The 17,843-nt window shown below is 43.3% G+C and overlaps 1 protein-coding gene across 1 annotated transcript in view; it reads right to left on the bottom strand.

The window, feature by feature from the left end:
- Nucleotides 1-11,920: 11,920 nt before the first annotated feature.
- Nucleotides 11,921-17,843, bottom strand: part of NIPAL2 (NIPA like domain containing 2) — a 54,678-nt gene continuing 48,755 nt past the window's right edge. Inside the window, 4 exon segments of the mRNA XM_068396965.1 lie at nucleotides 11,921-12,015; nucleotides 12,330-12,424; nucleotides 13,756-13,819; nucleotides 15,546-15,634. Coding sequence (XP_068253066.1) covers nucleotides 11,921-12,015; nucleotides 12,330-12,424; nucleotides 13,756-13,819; nucleotides 15,546-15,634 — 343 coding nt within the window.

The following is a 17,843-nucleotide window of genomic DNA, read 5'->3' as shown; positions in this document are numbered from 1 at the left end:
ATCTCTCATTCACTGAGAAAATGTTTCCAGACTCTTAAAAGGCTATTCCTCAACCCAGAAAATGAAAGAAACACATTAGGAAACCTGGCTCTTTTCAGGGGTCCATACATTTACTGTCTGCATCTTCTAGAGCCCACCCACCTTTCTTCCTTGGGATGCCCTTACACTGGTGACTGCTGATGCAACTTCCCTTAAAATCTATACTCCCTCTCAGTTCTTGCATGTTTTGATCATCACCAAAATCAGTTAGAGTATATGAGGTGTTCAATGTATCAGCTCTGATTTTATACTGTAGTTCATGGGAATACCCAGGAGATCCTACATCTCAGGCTTTCCACACATGCTTGCAGAAGAACAGCATGGGTTACATTTGCATTGGGGTTTAAACATTTCCATCGCTATGATAACAATTAGAGCACTATTTTCTATTTCAGTGTAAGTCAGAGCTGTGAATAACAACGGAGAGGTCTAACCACCCCCTGCTCTCAGAGCAATCCCTGATGAGCTTGACAGCTTTGGGGAACAATGCACTGCTGCTCTCAGATGTTATTCTGTCCACAGGAGAGTATTTCTCAACCTGTGCTCTGGGGACCACTTGTGGTCTGAAAGACTTCAGAGAATGGTTTGTGAGATCACTCTAAAACAAAGCAACTCTCCCCACTGTCTCCCCCATCCCAAAACTGCCCAAACCCACACACACATGTTGTCACAACTTTCAAAGGGCGGCCTAATTTTTAGTTGATTATTCATGAAGACCACTGCATTAAGACTGCTCAAGCAGCCTGCAGCTTAGTCTTCCAAAAAGTTCAGGGATCTTTGGATTTAAAAGCATGGAGAAACACTGCTTTGGAGAAGTGTGTCTGCTATTTTATTTATTTGGGAAGACACAAAATATCTGCCTTGTGCATTGTCTGTACTCTTTGGAGTCAATGACAGATTGCTGCATTCCATCTTCCACCGGGTGCTTAATACTCATGAATGAAGCATACTCAATGCAACACTGATAGTAATAAAAACCAGCAGTTTTATGTTATTTTGCTCCACTCCTTTTGTCTCCTGGACACCACCTCAGATGCTGCTGAAGCCCTTACTACCACTATTGCAGTAGGCTGGGTTGGCTTTTCCAGCATAAACACTGCTCCCGGAATCTCTCAGCTACTGCATAGTCTCTGCTCAAATGCAGGTCTTTTCCCTTCCTCACAGCTCCACAATACAGGGAGGAGGTGCTTTCTGCTATGCACAGAATTTCACATTGCAGCTTTATAGCTGCAGGAAGCCAAGACTGAATGTAACAGCTATATCAGATTGTGGAGCATAAGAAGGGGAGAGACCTCCACATCAGAGGCTCCTGTGCTATTGCAGACAAGGCTATCATACATTTTGCAGGCTCCATCTTAAGACTAGTTAGGTTTCTTGCTCCTGATGTTTCTACTGTAAAGCTTGTTGGAGCCTTGTTCCAGAGCTTGCTTCTACCAGAGCTTGCTGGAAACTTTATAATTCCAGACACATTTTTATGGTATGTATAAGCCTATTTATTCTTGTGTTCCTGCTGCCTTTTATCTTAGCGAATTATTTGTACTGCAGTCACAGCCATGGGCCCTACTCAGATGCTGCCGAGCACCCAACAAACTCTGCATATGGAACTGACCCAAAAGGATTCAGGAGGAGACTCTAAGCAGAAGATGCAAAACACAAATGTGTGCAGAGGAGGCAAACTGGTGTCCTGACTGCTGACAGCTCTGGTGCCTCTTCCATCACAGGGAACATAGAAATACCCCAAAGTCCTGCTGTGAAAGGCAAATGGAGGGAATGGGAAAGAGTCAACAGGAGTGGTTGCTCCAGCGAGGAGGAGGCCACGTCTTATGGCTATACCTACTTCACCTGAATTAGATTCTTTGAAAAAAGGGACCAAAACATTGCCATATCCATGAGCACACAGGAATTCAGGATTATCTCTTACCTGTGCTGGGGCACAGTCTGTTGTAAGTGCAGGCTCAAGGCAAGGATCTGAATGCCTCCCAGTAACACCCTGCTCACCCCAGCAGTTTGGTTGTTAGTTATTAAGCACAGGGACTCTGGTATCTGCTGTGACTTCTGCAATCTGTGACCACCAACATTTGCTGAAATAGAGGTAGGACCATTCCTATCATTTTTTTAGCACAACTGTATTCTTATAGGTTGATGTTGAGAACATCTTAATCAATGCTTTACTGCAGTGTGTGTTGCACATTTTACCCTGTTTCATACAGCCCCAACTGCAGCCTAGCTCTACTCCTGGCTTGGTGTGTTTAAAGCCACCATTTAGCACAACAAAACAAATTAACATAGGCTTGAGATTTGGCCAGCCAGAGATTATACATTTTTAAGATATGATTTTGTTTTGGCCAATGGTTAATGATGACATCTTTAAAGCTGTGATTTTATTTTGCATTAGAAGACTTATTTATGCATAGCAAATAAGTATTTTTTCCAGTTCTAATGATATTCACTGCATGTTGCACAGCTTCAGTGTCTAAGAAAGAAATACAAAAAAGGTGCACTCTGAGCACTGAGTGGCACAGCATATTGCACACTAACGGACACGATAGGGCTGGTGCCAGTGAGATATTAATCTATGCCACACAAGTACCCAGTTAACCTGACTTATCCACAAACACTTTTTCCTCCAGATAACACTATTTCAAGAAGGCAGATGTCCCAGTCTCAGGCACAGCTGGCAGCACTGCTTCATTCTCTGCTATAAGATCCCATTTTGAGCTGATCATAAAACTCTGCCAAATCTCTACCATGTGAGCTGAATTTTTTTTATATGAGGTTTTTACTTCAGATGGTTATTTATAAACAGCTGATTTAACAATATGGTTTAACTTCTTCAGAGAAAAAGGTAGTGAAAACCGTTTATTTCTTAGCAAAACAACATAACTGAATTTCTTTTCTTTTTAATGTAGGAGGAAAGAAGCATCTTGTCCTCACGGCCATATGAGGTGCCACCACAGCACCCTCTGGACTGCAGCAGCTGGGTCACGGCTGAGCAGAAGTCCTCGTCCCCCATTAGCCCAGTTCTTCCAGTTCCTGAAGACATAGCTAGTGTTCTCCAGTTCAGACTGGGGAAGGATTTCAACTCAGACTTTTAAACTTCACATTAATGTTTTGACCACTAAGAGGTACCCTGGATCAGTGCATACCCTGAACTCGCTTAGGCTGTAGGGAAGCCCTTTGTTTTGTAAAGCTGCTTTGTCCTTTGAAGACATGTCCACCTCCACAGCCCAGGGCTGCAGGGCACCCTCACAGTGTAGCTGGTGGATGGGTTCGTGTAAATGATCCATAATCTGCTTCTGAGCAGTGACAGTGAGATTAACAGAGGTCTCCGTTCATCAACAGTGAAGGCAACATGAGGATGCTCAGCGCACGCTGTGTAATTGCATTGGCTTCGGTCTGTTCAGCTGTGGAGCATGATGGCAAGCAGCTGAAGGAAATGCCATTTTTTACTCAGCACAGCCTTTGCAAAATTACAGTTTGTCTGCACTGTGTCTAGGTAGTGTGTCTGGGAAGTACATGTCCGGGATGCTTCTGGAATTCACGTGAGTACTTGTTTGACATAAGTGGGATTCATGAAAGGCTCAGCTCAGTTAAGCATCTGCAGCACCAGACCCTGAATCAGGGAGGAGGGGGCTGATATCCAGATCACTCCTTGGCAAAATTGCCCCAAGACTTCTCTCTCTCCTTTTCCTTCCCTTTCAAGGGTGCCCTTTTGGGTTCCCAAATGAAGAATTTGCTGACCACAGCTGGAGAGCAAGGGAGCGCAATAAACAGGCAAGTAGGAGTCTATTTTCTGGCGCAGCCTACCTTTTTCTAGTCTGGATGGAAAAGAAGACAAAAGTCCATAGAGCACTTGAGCGAACAACAAATGGCATAAGAACAAATGCAGCAAAAGGGAATGCCAAGGTTGTCATCCCCCGTCAGCGGTTTGGATGGGTTTCCTCCTCGGAGAAGTGCTGGGGAGGCTCGAGCCGGGACCTCGTGCAGGAAGCAGGTGGTTTGCTTTACCAAGAGCCACGCATAATGGTCAGGGAGCTGCGCCGCACGCCGGGCCAAGCTACAGCAGATGGGCTGCAGTTCGCTCCGCTCAAGGATATTTTTCATGTTATGTGTGGAAAAGAGCAGTAACCCTTGTTTTTTATATGAGGCCTTGTAGGACTTTGTTTGGAAAAAAGCCATTTCTGAGATGAAAAAAGCCATTAAAAATATGGGTCACTGTAATCACATTCAAAGTGCTCCAGCATGGCCTTTTATTTGCAAAGACTTCACTATTAAAAGCAGCTTTTCTTTTTTTTTTTTTTTATTTTAAGAAATTAAGAATTCCACCACAAATTACCTCAGGCTAACTGAGGTGACATTACCAAGCTGTTCATTTGAAATTACTAAAAAAAACCAACTCTAACACCTCAAAGCACCAAATTCAAACTATTCACTGTGTGAGGGTACCAGTGAAATAACCGTGACTGCTCTGTGGTGTGACACAGGACCTTGGTCTGTAAATGCACCACAACGTTCTGTCCAACACAAATGCATTTTAAAACGTAGATCCCCAAAAGAGCTGGAGGAGACTCATCCCCTGTGCAGGGACAAGAAGCAGGACCAGAAGCACAGGGTCCTCCCAGAAGCAGGACCCTATGGGGAGCCTTGGGCACCTCAGAGTGGGGACATCCACAGCCTGAGCAAATTGCTGATCACCTGAATGAGCCAAAGAGGCCAGGGCTGGCACGCGCATCCCACACTTTTTGGGGTTCGGATGCCCCATTCAGCGTTACCAGGTGCTCGTGTCCTCTCAGAGGGGAGATGCCCAAGCTGTTGGTTTCAAAACACATCCTCGCCGTGAGGCTGAGAGCGGCAAGGGGCAGAGGGAGCAGAAGCCTTTCTGTTGTATGTGACAAATATCAGCAACATTTCTCTCTGGTGTGCCATCACCACCCTTGAGGAGAGACCAATTGACCTGGGCAGGGTTTCCTCACATCCTGGCACCCCTCCCAAAGCCTATTTACTTACAGCACCTTAAACGGTTGCTGAATGGGTCACCCTTCTCTCAAATCCGGGCTGAGCTAAGTTTTGTGGGCACTGGAGAAAGGGCAGCTCAGTGGGGTTGCTTACTACCACTGCCAGGTGCTACCACGTCTGTGCCAACCCCTGGGCCAGAGGGTTTCAGGATGTCCTGCTGTGCTGGACCTCTGGAGGACCTCTGACCGGAGGCACCTACTCTTTGGACCATCGCCGAACTCAGCAATGAGTCAGAAGTCAAATAGCTGACAATAATCGAGGCTGCTGCACCTCTGGGCATGCAAGACAGCCACCCTTAACTTCGTGTCAAACCAGAAAGCATAGGCATCTCTGGGGAGACGTGGCAGCTGAGCCGGGTGCGGGGCTGCAGCTTCGGGAAGAGGGGAAGCCGGGCACCCCACCACGGTGTGCTGGGTCTGGTCCAGTTCTGTCCTACTACTTCAGCAGTGCTAGGATCTGATTTTTACTCTGTATTTGGCCAGTTGCAGACACCGGAAAAAATGGAGAGAGAAGAGAAAACAACTACCGAAAACAATTTGAGGGCTGACAGAAATATCTGATGGTGAGAGACTTAAAAGGTCCATCTGTTTGTCTTAGCGAAAAGCCCAAGTCATCTTACTGTGTTTTACTAGAGGGACTTACAGAGTGCTTTAAATCACTGGCAAAAGACAAATAGCTGCAAGTTAAATCCAGACAAGTTAAAATAGACATAAGGCACAGTTCAAAAGCAAACAATGACTCATTGCTAGTACAAATTACTAATGGCATTGGTGGATCCTCTACTTTGACTAGTAGGAGAGGACAGGGTGCCTTCTTCTGTAGATGGGCCAAAGGGTTCACACAGAAGTGCTTGGAGGAGGTTGTCTGACCAGAGCTGTGCAGGAGGCCAGGCCAGATGACATCGAACTGCCTTCTCATATCAGTAACCTGCCGCTACTCTTACCGCTGCATCGAATCCTGCAGCACAACAGCACACCGTCATGCAGTCAGTATTGTCAGGACATGTCTGTTAGTTAACTGTTAAATATTGTCTGGAAAAAATAAACACATGGGTAACTGTGATGCTTAGTAATAGTAAATCATATTCCTCAGCTCCTTTCCCTTGTAAAACACAGAACAGATGTTCTTGGAAAACTGAATAGAAGCTCCAGTACTTTGTTGTTGTACTCTATTGCCGTACAATGTGTTACCAGCAGTAACCTTCAGTGTCAGGTAAGGACTACCTAATTAGCAGCCTCTGTGCCATGCAAGCTTTCTCTCTTACTCTTGGCTGAGGGCATTACAAAGCATTAGACAGCATAAAGCTCTGGACCTGGTACACATGGTATTGAAACTCAAGAAAAACATTTAAAATTTTTTACAAATGGCAAGAAAAGTCCCGATCTTGTGTTCATGCTGCTCTGGATTTATGCCCACCAGCTATCAAACAGAAGACAAATGACAGTGCTGTTCTTTCAACCGGTTTAATGATTCTGGCAAATGACTTGGCAGCAGACTCCAAAGATTTCATCTAGGCAAGGCAATGCGTATTCCAAGAGTGGAAATCTCCCACTGGAGAGCTGGCAAGCGCATGTTTGTGCTGGAGGCTTAAATCAATCATTTCTATTTTTCCCAGTGTGATCTAGCAAAGTACAAAAATTGGCTCCTTGATCAATGGCCACAGGCCACTTTCATGTTTAAGGTATTAGTGCCGTGGGCTACAGTGATACATTGACTTAATGTAAAACAGTCAGTGTTAGAACCACCTGTTTAATCATTCCTTTACGGTAGCTCTGCTTTGCAAACTGTCAACAAATGCCTTGTTGACACTGTCAACAAGGAGTCCAGAGGACCACTGTTTATTAGTGGTCCCCTGGAGTCATTCCTCTGTGTTCATGCAAAACTCTACTATCACCACGATACCTCTCTGATTCTGCTGCTGAACACCATCCCCTTCATCGTTACTTTGTGAACTGACACAAATTTCCCTGGCACCAATGCCTGAGTCCATCAGCAGTCAAAATGCTACTGCAGATTTATACTATTAAATGCACTTTCTCCCTCAAAGGCTCAGACAAAGTTTAGGGGCCTAACTGAAAAACTGGAATTTAGATTAAATAAGAAACCTACTGAGCAGACACTTAACTCTTTATTTAGGGTCCATCTGTTGTGCCTGGAGGTTCCTGAGGTGCCAATAATTCTGCTTCTATGGATATCCAAAATTGCCCTTGCTTACTCCAGTGTGAATCACAAAGTAAAGGGAACATAATCAAAGAGTGTAGGTTTGTGCAACTTCCTTGTAGGGTGGTACCCTATAAACACTTCCCAGGTGAAGGGAAATGCCCTGGCAATACTGTGTCTTCTTATCAGAGTAGGCCTGTGGTGTGTACCCACTACACAGTCTAATTTCCACACAGGGAGGATCTGGCAAGAGCTCTGCATGCGAGACAGTTCATGCCAAAGAGGCATTGACAGGATGCTCAAGGGGCCAGACCCCAGAGGCTGGTTCAGCATGTTTCAAAAATATATTTATGTGCAGCCTAAGGGGCCAGATCAGCTACATGTGCTCTGAACAGATTTAACACATGACAAGAGGACAAGAATCCTTTCTAAATGGTCATGACTGCTTAATATGTAGTGATGTATTTGCCAGTGCTGCCTCCTTGTATAACTCAATGGTTACTTCAGCCAGGCTGCCTGGAGGTGCCTCTACACTTCTCCCAGCTTTGAAAGGTTGAAATATCTCCTGTTTGCCAAGGGAATGTCTTATTTCCTCTCTGCTTCTCCAGGCAGACAATAGTCATCCTCCACTCCCAAATCAGTAAAAAAGCAAACAAAAAAAAAAAGCCAAACTAAAACCACATACAAAAATATATGGAATCATTATTTATTCACTGATGTCCCTAATTCTATCCCAGAACGCAGAAACATTTCAAACACAAGATTTCTCAAACTCCTGAGAATTCAGAGCACTAAACATTTCTCTGTCTTTTTCTCCTGAAGTGGCCTCAGTTGTAAATCTTCCAGCTTGGCCCTCCAATAATAATTATGGTAATTAGCCTATCTGTCCTTTGGACTGCTTCTGACACAGTCCAGCTGATTCCTCCAAAAGGAATAAACAAACAAATTTAAACAAGAAAAAGGCCAAGACAGTGACAAAAGGGCAAACTGAAAGACAGCTCGGTCTAATCATCTGCACCCCAATCAGAGTCAACATTTTTCTCTGCAAATAACCAATGATCCTGCATAAAGTGGGTTGGAAGGAGAGATCACAAGGGGAGACCATTTTGAGTTCAGAAGACTTGGTCCCAATCCATCCTTCCAGTGCTGTTTATGCATCTTATTGCAAACAGTTGATGGAAAGAAAAAAATCAGTCCTTAGAACAAATTGTATTGTCAGACACATGTCCGGGCCTCTAGCTGACCTTAGGGCACTCCTCGTGCCACAAGATGCCTATCTTAGCCCCATGTGGAGCCATTCAACTCTCACTACACACAGCCCAGTGAGCCTGGCTCAGGGTTTTTCTTCAGGAGTCAAACTCTTAAAAATGCCTCAAGAAGGTCATAACTGCTGCATTGGGACATTGTGACACATGAGGAGTGAGCTTAGCAGGGTGCTTGCTGTATGGTGAAGCTCCTCAGAAGGAGAGAACTAGTGTAATACCCCTAAAGAAGAGAGGTCTCACTCCCTCTCCTCCTTTTCCCCTCCTTCCCACCAAATGCTCCAGTCAGCCTGGTTGGCTCAGCTCAGAGACCCAACCCAGCAAGGAGAAGAAAGCAGATGGTTTCTGTGGGTTGAGTGAGCTGAACTGTCCCATAGAGAGCCACAGGCCAGGCAGGACCTAGCAGCTGGGAAAAAGAGTATGACAATTCTAGCAGCACTGAACCATTCAAGCAGCTTGCCAGGTGCATTAAACCACAGCTTCAAAGCACAGAAGCTCAAGCCCCTATAATGTCCAACCTCTCTCCTTTGGTTTTAGGTGACCAGTGCCCTTACATGCAAAACATGAGGCCACCAAAAGCTGGGCTGTAGCGAGCAGGAGGCAAGAAGACTGCCAGGTGAATGCCAGGCCCCTACCATGGGCAGAAATACAAATCCAGTCCAAAATTCATGTATTTTTTGCCAGCTGAAACCATTTGGTAAATGCATCCTGATATTTTATGGCAAAAATTAAACAGCCTTGCTCTACTCCAGAGCTCCCATTTCCAGGCCCGTGGCCAGTTAATACTTCATCTGTTACGGCAGCGTGACCAGCAGTGGAACAAGCGCTTAGCGAGTCCTGCTGGTTCTGGTCTGTCCAAAATCCCAAGCTGGAGCTGGGGGACCATGTGAGCTGCCGCCTGCCCACCACGCCTTCCTGTGGTTTGGTTTCCTCAGATCCCATGGAGGATCTGTTCCAGAAAGTTCAGTCTGCAGGTGTGAGTTTTGCAGCTTGTATCTGGCTCACATTTTTGATGTCAGGAAAAACATCGCAAGAAAATAACTCATTATTAAAGAGAAGGGCTCCAGAGACGTTTTTGTATTCCAGTGAAAAGGCTTTTCTGTGGTGTTTGCAACCTAAATATTGCAAGCAGAATCTGAAAATGACATTGATTAGAAACTGATTCTTGAAACAAATCATGTCCCTTTCTTGGCAGAGCAGTAATGAATTCTCATCACTGAGTTTTTCCAGTCTCGTAATACTTTAATTAGTTGAAACATGCTCACATCTCAAAAATCATGTCAAATCACAAGTTTTAATTGCACATAATTCCTGACAGTGTTTTGCTCCGTAAATTAATTTCAATTACATTCAAGTTTACAGAAAACATTTAACCCTTATAATTTTTTTATAAACCCATAGGAAGAAAAGAAGTGTTGTTCAAGAAGAAATACAGTAGTTTAAGATAAATAATAACTTTTGCCACAGATTTTTAAAATTGATTTTCTGCTTTAAAGAGAAAATCCTATACCTGGTAACCCTTATTATCCCCTCCAGCCTTCCTGAGTCATGGAAACAGATTTCAGAAAGATGCCCAAGGCCAATCATTTAAAAAAGAAACAAAACCAAATCCTTTTACCCGTTTGTTTCCCAGGTCACAGAATGAAAAACTGTAGGCCTCCCATTTCCATCTTTAGCACACACTCTCACTTGAGACTTAGAAAGTGGCGTAAATTTGACTTGCAAAAGAAGGATAGAGGCATGCCCTTATTCCCTGGAGAAAGCATACAGAAGGAATGTGCTTATTTTTGTTATTCTAAGCTTTAGAAACTTGAACTCAAGCTGCAAGAGGGGAAAGGAAGGCCATGGCCAGGCAGCTGGTACAAGTAAGGTGCAGAGACAGAGTCTTGCCCTGTGCCAGCTGGAAAAGGTCCACGTTGGAAAACAACTTCACAACCCCCTGCCCTGGCTCCCGGGACACAGCTGCAGAGGAAGAACTGCAGCTCTGTATGTGCTTTGTAGGGTTTGAAATGAAACTGTCTTATGGGTCTTCAGCTGTACCTATTTTAAAATGAAATAAACAATTACTGGGGAAAAAAGAGACCTCATTTCCTCATTTCCCACTGAAACAAAATACACACAGCCTATGGCCCCTATCCATGACTGCAGATTAATTGAAACCTAAAGGAAGTATCTTGTCCGTGACACGAACTCTTTTCAAGAGCACTTTCACTTGTTTCTGCAGAGGAGGCATCTGACCCCGCTGTGCTGGCTGAGATAGATCGGTGCTACCAGGCATGTGTAAGTGGACCCATGATGAATGTTCAGAAGAAGCTTTCTTGCCAGGAGGCTGGGACTGAGGGACACCGAGACCTCCCAGGCCTGACCACAGAGCGTGTACTTCCATGGTTCCCATCACTGCTGGCTCTTCAAATCAGTGTGGAAACACTACCATTTAATGAAGGAAAAATTGAACTGTTACTGTGACTCTTTGTGATCGTGTGTTTTTATACCCTTTCCTCATCCAGGATTACCAGCAGTTTAGGAAGCAGGCAGGAGTTGCCCTACTTTTCTTTTTTAGGAGTGTTTTTCCAAGAAACATCAAGGGAGAGAGCCTAGCTACCCCATTCCCTCTGGAGAATTTTGCACTTTCTTCACTAAAACCTTGTTTTCCTGAAAACAGAGGCTAAACCTCAGGCTAGACTATACTAACAGATAGTATAGTCCAGCCCAGTCAGCCCAGCACACAGGACTCTCCTGGGAAGATGTAAAATGTCAAGCATGGTTCCCTAGCTCGGCCTTGGCTGGTGACCTCCAATGTGTGCATGTGCGCATGTGCCTGTTTATGGCAAATGCTCTCTTCCTTCCCCCTCCTCACATGAGTGTTTATTTCCTTGGAAGGTAAGAGAATTAATCTGATGGCAGAAGATAATCAGGGTTTTCCCTCTACACATAGTATAAAATACTTTGTGTGTACATATTTGTGCATGCTGTATATATGCCCGCAGTTTTGACTCCTGAACTGATCTGAGGATCAGATTTTTGAAAGTATTATACATATGGCAGAGTACTTTGAAGTCACTTATGAAAACTCTCATTTCCCACTTTTGTCTTTAAGCATCTATATAGATCTGAGGGGTTTCAAAGGGGAATTTTTATAATCCTACTCTGTGCCTATTTGCATTGCGAGGCAATTAAGACTCTAAAAATATCCCCAAGAGGCATTGATACTAGGAGAATGTTCTGTTTCATTAATGGTTATTTAGTTTTTCCTAAGGCTTCCTTTATCTTCAGAACGCATTTGGGACAGCCATGGGATAAATTAAGTAGGATTAAATAATACTATGACTCATCAACATACAGGAGTTCAACATATACTTGAACACGTTCAACAAAAAGGTGCTGCTGATACTTGTTCCAGTGACCTTCCTCCTGTTATTTGGCATGTAAGGTGCGTTCTTCTTTCAGCTTTGACTTTTAACCGAGTCATCTTCATTATTCAAAGTGCCATAGCATGAACTCTGAGAATCTGGTTGTATTCTGCCTGTCAATTTTTGTCCTAAGGAAAAGGGTGAGAGAAGGGAAAAATGACAACTTTATGAAGAATTTTAATAAAACTAATCCCCCACCAATCCATCATTTAAACATTCTTTGCTCCAGTAATCATTGTTTTCATTTGACTGGTTGTAACAATAGCTTGGAAAAACTCTGAAAAATTCTTTGAAAAATCTGTTGGGAACAGGAATAGAAAATAAGGGAACAGTATATTTATTAAATATGACTAGAGCACATTTGTGACTCAACTTTCCTAGGTCATCCCATTATCTGATAACTCATTTTTAAACAGAGAGACAGAAAAAAAGCCCTACTTACCAGGAATATGTCCACAGTCAATAAACGGAATTTGTACATGCTCCTCTCTTTTATTTCTTGCAATTACAAATACACCAAGAAACGATAGGAGACACCTGCAAAATAACAGTGGCATAGTATCATTAGAAACAGTTCACTGCATCTGAGATGAGAATTTCTTTCCAACTTTCTTTTTCAAAGACTTTCCAAACCCAAGCTGCTCAGTTTATAAAAAACTTTTCTTCCTAGCAGCTCTATAAATTCATCTTGGGCTCCCTTTCAGTCTAGTTTTTGCCTCCTGAAGCTTTATTATCAGTTCCAAAGGCTCCGCAGGCAAAATTACTCTTTCAGCAATATATACCTAATCAAATGCCTGTGAGTGTGAGACCACAACATTTGAATCCCTGAGCAAATCTTCACAGAGCATCTAAGCTAGCATTCTAGCATTTGCAATTTCATTAACAACTCAGTCTAGCTGCAGACAATCAACATCTCTCTTGTTTTTCTCATTTGACTATGTGTCTCAGGGGCAAGCTGTAAGCCAGAAGCAATGAGAAACTGCTATACTTGGATAAATCTTCTATCTGCTCTGCATTGGACACATAACCACTAATTCCTGCCTGCCAAATACATGGCTTGAATTTGCTCATCTCCATTTTCTGTCACTTTTCCTGCAGTCAAACAAGATAGAGATTGTGTGCACCTACTCCGGTCCAACTGCAGAGCACAAAGATATCTGTAACTATCATCAACCCCATTTGTTTGACAGCACTGTGGCAAGACACCTGCAGCAGTTCTGGGAGATGCTTTTAACCATCTCACACCCATTATCAAGCAACTGTCACCTGTCCCCGGAGTTGTTACAGTGCTGGCAGTCAGGAGAAGGTTTCTGCTCTCATGACATCTAGGCCCTTCTTCAAACATCTATTCTTAACAGCTTCTTAGCATGCTCTGAACTTTTCCACAGGCATGTTGTGTCTTTCTCAGCACAGAAAGATGAGGGAGAGATATTACAGTACTACCTCATAGGCAAGCAACTCATGTAATTGCCCATGCCTAATGGCAGCAAAGACCAGACGGACACGCAATTGGAAGGTAATATGGGAGGATATTTCTCGCAGTTGTAAAAGGACCCCCTACAACATGATCTTTGGTGGAGAGCAGTGATTTCTCCTTCCTGCTGGAGGAACACATGCTGCTGGTTTTTCATTCCATCATGAGATTAGTAGTTCATAAGTATCTCACATTTTTACATATTTGGATTCAAAACCAGGCCTCCAAACTCCCAAAGCACAGACATCAATCTTTCCTTTAATGTTTTTTTATCCTACTATAATGGCTATTCCATAATACTTTAATAACAAGACGGGTTTCTTCTTACTGAGAAAAGAAGAGACTCCGCAAGGCAATGCTGTTTCAGTATAAACGTTAGTGCAGATACACTTACCCGAACAGAAACATGAACATGCTCAGCAAAGCTGCACTTTGGAATTCCTGATAAAATATGACCCCTGGAATGTGACAGAAACAAGAATTGCAGATCTTGACTGGCTTCCAAGTGATATGAATTACAGCTGGGAGGGTCAGGAGCAGTGTTGTGCTCAAATGGAGAAAAGAAATCCCAAATAAGGAATTAATACACATTGTGATAGCTCCATTTTATGTGCCTGTATTCCATTATCTAGACTTTCTCAAGATACTGCACAGGACTGGAGAAGATTTAGTCTATCAAGTTGGAGCATGTGCTGTGTTAGTAACTGCACAGATGCAGGTATTTTTTGCATTGTCAGCAATAGTTTTTATGCAGGTCAAACTCAAGGTCTTATTCACAAGCAGAGTCATACCAATACAATAACAGATTCTTCATGGATTTAGTTAAGCCACTCCAACAGACCATGTGGACATTTTAACTCCAATTGGGAACAGGTTTTCGATAACTAGCTATGTCCCTGATGTTTACACCAAGTTAAGGGCTCCAGCAGCCAAGTTTGCCAAATCTTTCTGGATGAGGGGATCAGTATCTCTTTCTGGTCATCCCTTTTCCAGGAATTAGCACCTCTGCAGTGGAGGTGACAGAACCAGATGTGTATCTGGATCTCAGCTGCCCCAATTAACAGCCAAGTATATTAGCTTTAAACCACTGATGAGCATAGTTTTGCTTAGAAATGCCAGAGTGTGAACCAGTGCAGCTGAAGTGTGACTGTATCTTCAAAGGTTGTAACTTGGGATGGGGAAATCACGAGATGAGGTATCTTCTACAAGCAACCCAGCAAGGTTCAGCAGAGCTTTTTCTAAGCCCTACACTGGTTTAACTAACCTGGTGTGAATGCATGTGTATCCAGTCTCAAAGCTATTAAGCCATTCCTGAATAGGTACCTGATCTTTTAAGGAGGCACAAGGCCAAATTCCCCATATGGTCACAAGAACACAACCCCCTTTCGGCGCAAGTCTCCTCTCAGTCACAAAGTGTAGGTCTCTCCTAACACAGGTGCTGAAGCAATCTGTGCGTGAAGCTAACTCCCCTTCTCATTAATGGCAAATCTGCATGAGAAACTCCTGCACATTTATGACAGGAAAGCCCCCAGTGTGTGTTAAAATGAGTCATAAATGTTCTAACAACATGATCGTTTTGGCTCATTGCTGATACAGCGTCTTAGTCATCCTCCCTGCTCATATTCTTACGCTGCACACCATTTCCAAGATTTGTAGCCCCCCTTCAACAACGCTGAGTTCAAAGTTCTCACCCAGAATAAAATGTTAAATGCTTAAAACGTCTTTGGAGTCATTTTATTTCCTTCACTTAACCTAGAATTCCACCTTCTGAAATGGAATATACACTAACTACTCTGAAACACAGCTGGTTGTCATTTGAGTAGTTTGCCAGGCTGTTAAAATTACTCTACCAGTTCGGATATGGAGAGGCTGGTGTGCACAAGGTAAATGCATTTACTGGATGTCAAGATGAGGCTAGGATAAATGCAGGTACTTCTAGTAAGCCGGCAAGGCACAGGAAACAGTTCATATCAGTTCTGGAAATGCTAGAATTTGATTATTTTTGTTTTGTTTCAAAAGTTGTGAACTTACTCATTTTTCAGAACTTAAACACCTGTCACTTAGGAAAAACTTCTTTTTGTGAAGACGAATGTGACTGGTTTGTGTTCCTGTTCACAGGCAGTAATTCTTGAAAACCTGATGTTTAGAAAATCGTTCTGTAGAGGAAGAAGGCCAGAAACAAACCTGAAATGATGGCACTGGTGGTGAAGAACACAAAATTAATGGGCACAACTGCTGTCGCTTCGTACACATGCATTGCTTGATTCAAGAACCTGGAAGACAAGCATTATTGCACATCATGCCTACAGGATGTCCATTGCACTTTATGTCAGGTTAAGTCACTTTATGTCAGTTTAACAAGTGTGACCACTTCTTACCACAATAGCAAGTAGCCCCTGGACAGATGTATACATGTATTGAATTTACCTTCTGGTTTTGACTCTGCAGAGATCAAACAAATAGGCGAAAGCAAGAAGGTTGACGTGGATTCTTCTGGCCATAGGCTGTCATTGGAGAGTCCTTTGAAGCAGTGTTGGAAAAATTTTGTCTGCCACAGATAAGGGAGGAATGCTAGGGTATTATTGCTTATGGTCTGCATCGGTTCTTGGAAGCGATGCTGCCTGCGAGCAGCCAGGGACAAGTTGCTCTAATTTAAACAGGTTGTGTAAGGGTATATTTCCAGCACAGACATGAACACACAAGTCCTTGTAGGAACTGTTTCACTTTGCTGAAGTCCACATTGCTGCTACTGCTCAATCCAACTTGGCTAAAACACATATTTGTATGTTCATCCATGCGATCATACCCCAGACACACTCTGTCCTGCTGGGAAAGTCCAGGAAGGTGGCTCCAAGCCTGTGCTCTTTGGGTTAGAAACTCTCTGCTGTGCTCCTCAGAAAGGCAACACCAACCCTCACTAGAATCATGAGCAAGAGTGTGCAGGACCACAGGGGCGTACACTGCACACAAACCTGCAGGACCAAGACATTGGCCATGGAGCAGCTCGCACAGTCTGCATCAGCGGATGAAAAAGGCAAAGCAATTAACCCACTTGTACGGAGACCAGAGCTATCAACATTCACCCATGGGGTGATGAACCATGAGTGTGAACTCTTGGATGCACCAGGAGATACTCTGTTATGTGAATGGTGCATTTCAGACTGAAAGAGAAAAATCAGGAGGCTGCAGAGTGTATTCAAAACCTATAAAAAGAACCATACTTAAATGTTTCACTGGTGCAATGTATGTGCACAGTAAAATCCAAGCTTGGATCTGTTTTAGCCATTAAAGTAATTGCATGGTTATTTTAGCAACTGTTGAACAGTCTCCATGGTGCTTTAAAAATAAAGAAATCCTACATATCCACAGGATAGTCAGGATTTTGAAGTCGTTGGAAACACCTCATTATTTTCTCCCATTTGCAACAAATTTGGTCACAGGGACTAAAACAGTGATACCAAGGTCCAGCATCAAATCCAGTAGGATGTTGCAGCACAGGCTGTTCTGAGCTGACACACGACAGTCAAATAAAATAAGAGAGGAAACAAATAAAATGAAGAATTTAGACTGACAGCACTGTCTCCCTTAGAAACTGTGTCCAACAGAGAAGAGAGAAAGAGACACGGAGCCTGGGGAATAAAATGGGCACATTTCAGTTCTGTTTTAATTTTGACCCAGCAAATAAAAGAAAGAAAAAACTGGCAAGAAGGAGAGGCTAATTCACCAGCTTCCTATTTACCAAGCTTTTATTTCCTGTTTTAAATGCCCTAACCTGTTCTCCCAGAGAAGACAAGCTGGATGTAGATCACTGTAATCTGTTACAGGGGAGTTCCTGAGTCAGCCATGGAGAGTCACTGCATAATAACTCATGGACTTTCTGATTCCACGTGGGAATGGTATGTTCTGCCATGAGAAAGCTGGGCTGGCTCTTCTACCGGAAAATAATCATGCAAGTAAACACTCAGACTCGCACTGGAGCAGTCTAGATGAGATTACTGAATGATGCTATCAGCACCTGAAGCAGAGGGACCAGCAAAAAGGGAACGGACTCTCTGTTCAGCTGCAAGCCATATTTTACCATGCTGCCACCCCCAGCAATCTGTGAAGGCAGCGTAAAACAATCACTTAACAGGCCAGCAGGGAAAACTCTGATGTCCATTGCACACTAAAAGTTAACTATTTCCTAAAAAGGTACAACATACAGAGTAGTAAAGTGCAACATGCAGATTTAACAGAGACAGGGAGAAAGTTGGGGCAAACTCTCTTCTTTGGTCTGACAAGTGACATAAGTGAGGGAAAAGAGATGCATAATGAGTCTAAATGTGGCCATTTGATTATTCAGCAATGAAGGTTTCTAAAAGTAACAAAAAAAATTACATAAACGTAAATTTCATTTAATGAGTTCAAAACCTGTGCCAAAACTATAAATGGATTTGGAAAGACCTTGCATAACGTGATAATGAGAGGAGGTAGCATCTGTGT

The sequence above is a fragment of the Nyctibius grandis genome, chromosome 3 (genome assembly GCF_013368605.1).
Source record: "Nyctibius grandis isolate bNycGra1 chromosome 3, bNycGra1.pri, whole genome shotgun sequence".
Classification (NCBI taxonomy): Eukaryota; Metazoa; Chordata; class Aves; order Nyctibiiformes; family Nyctibiidae; genus Nyctibius; species Nyctibius grandis.
Note: the sequence above shows the minus strand (reverse complement) of the source record. Positions and strands in the feature narration are given on the sequence as shown.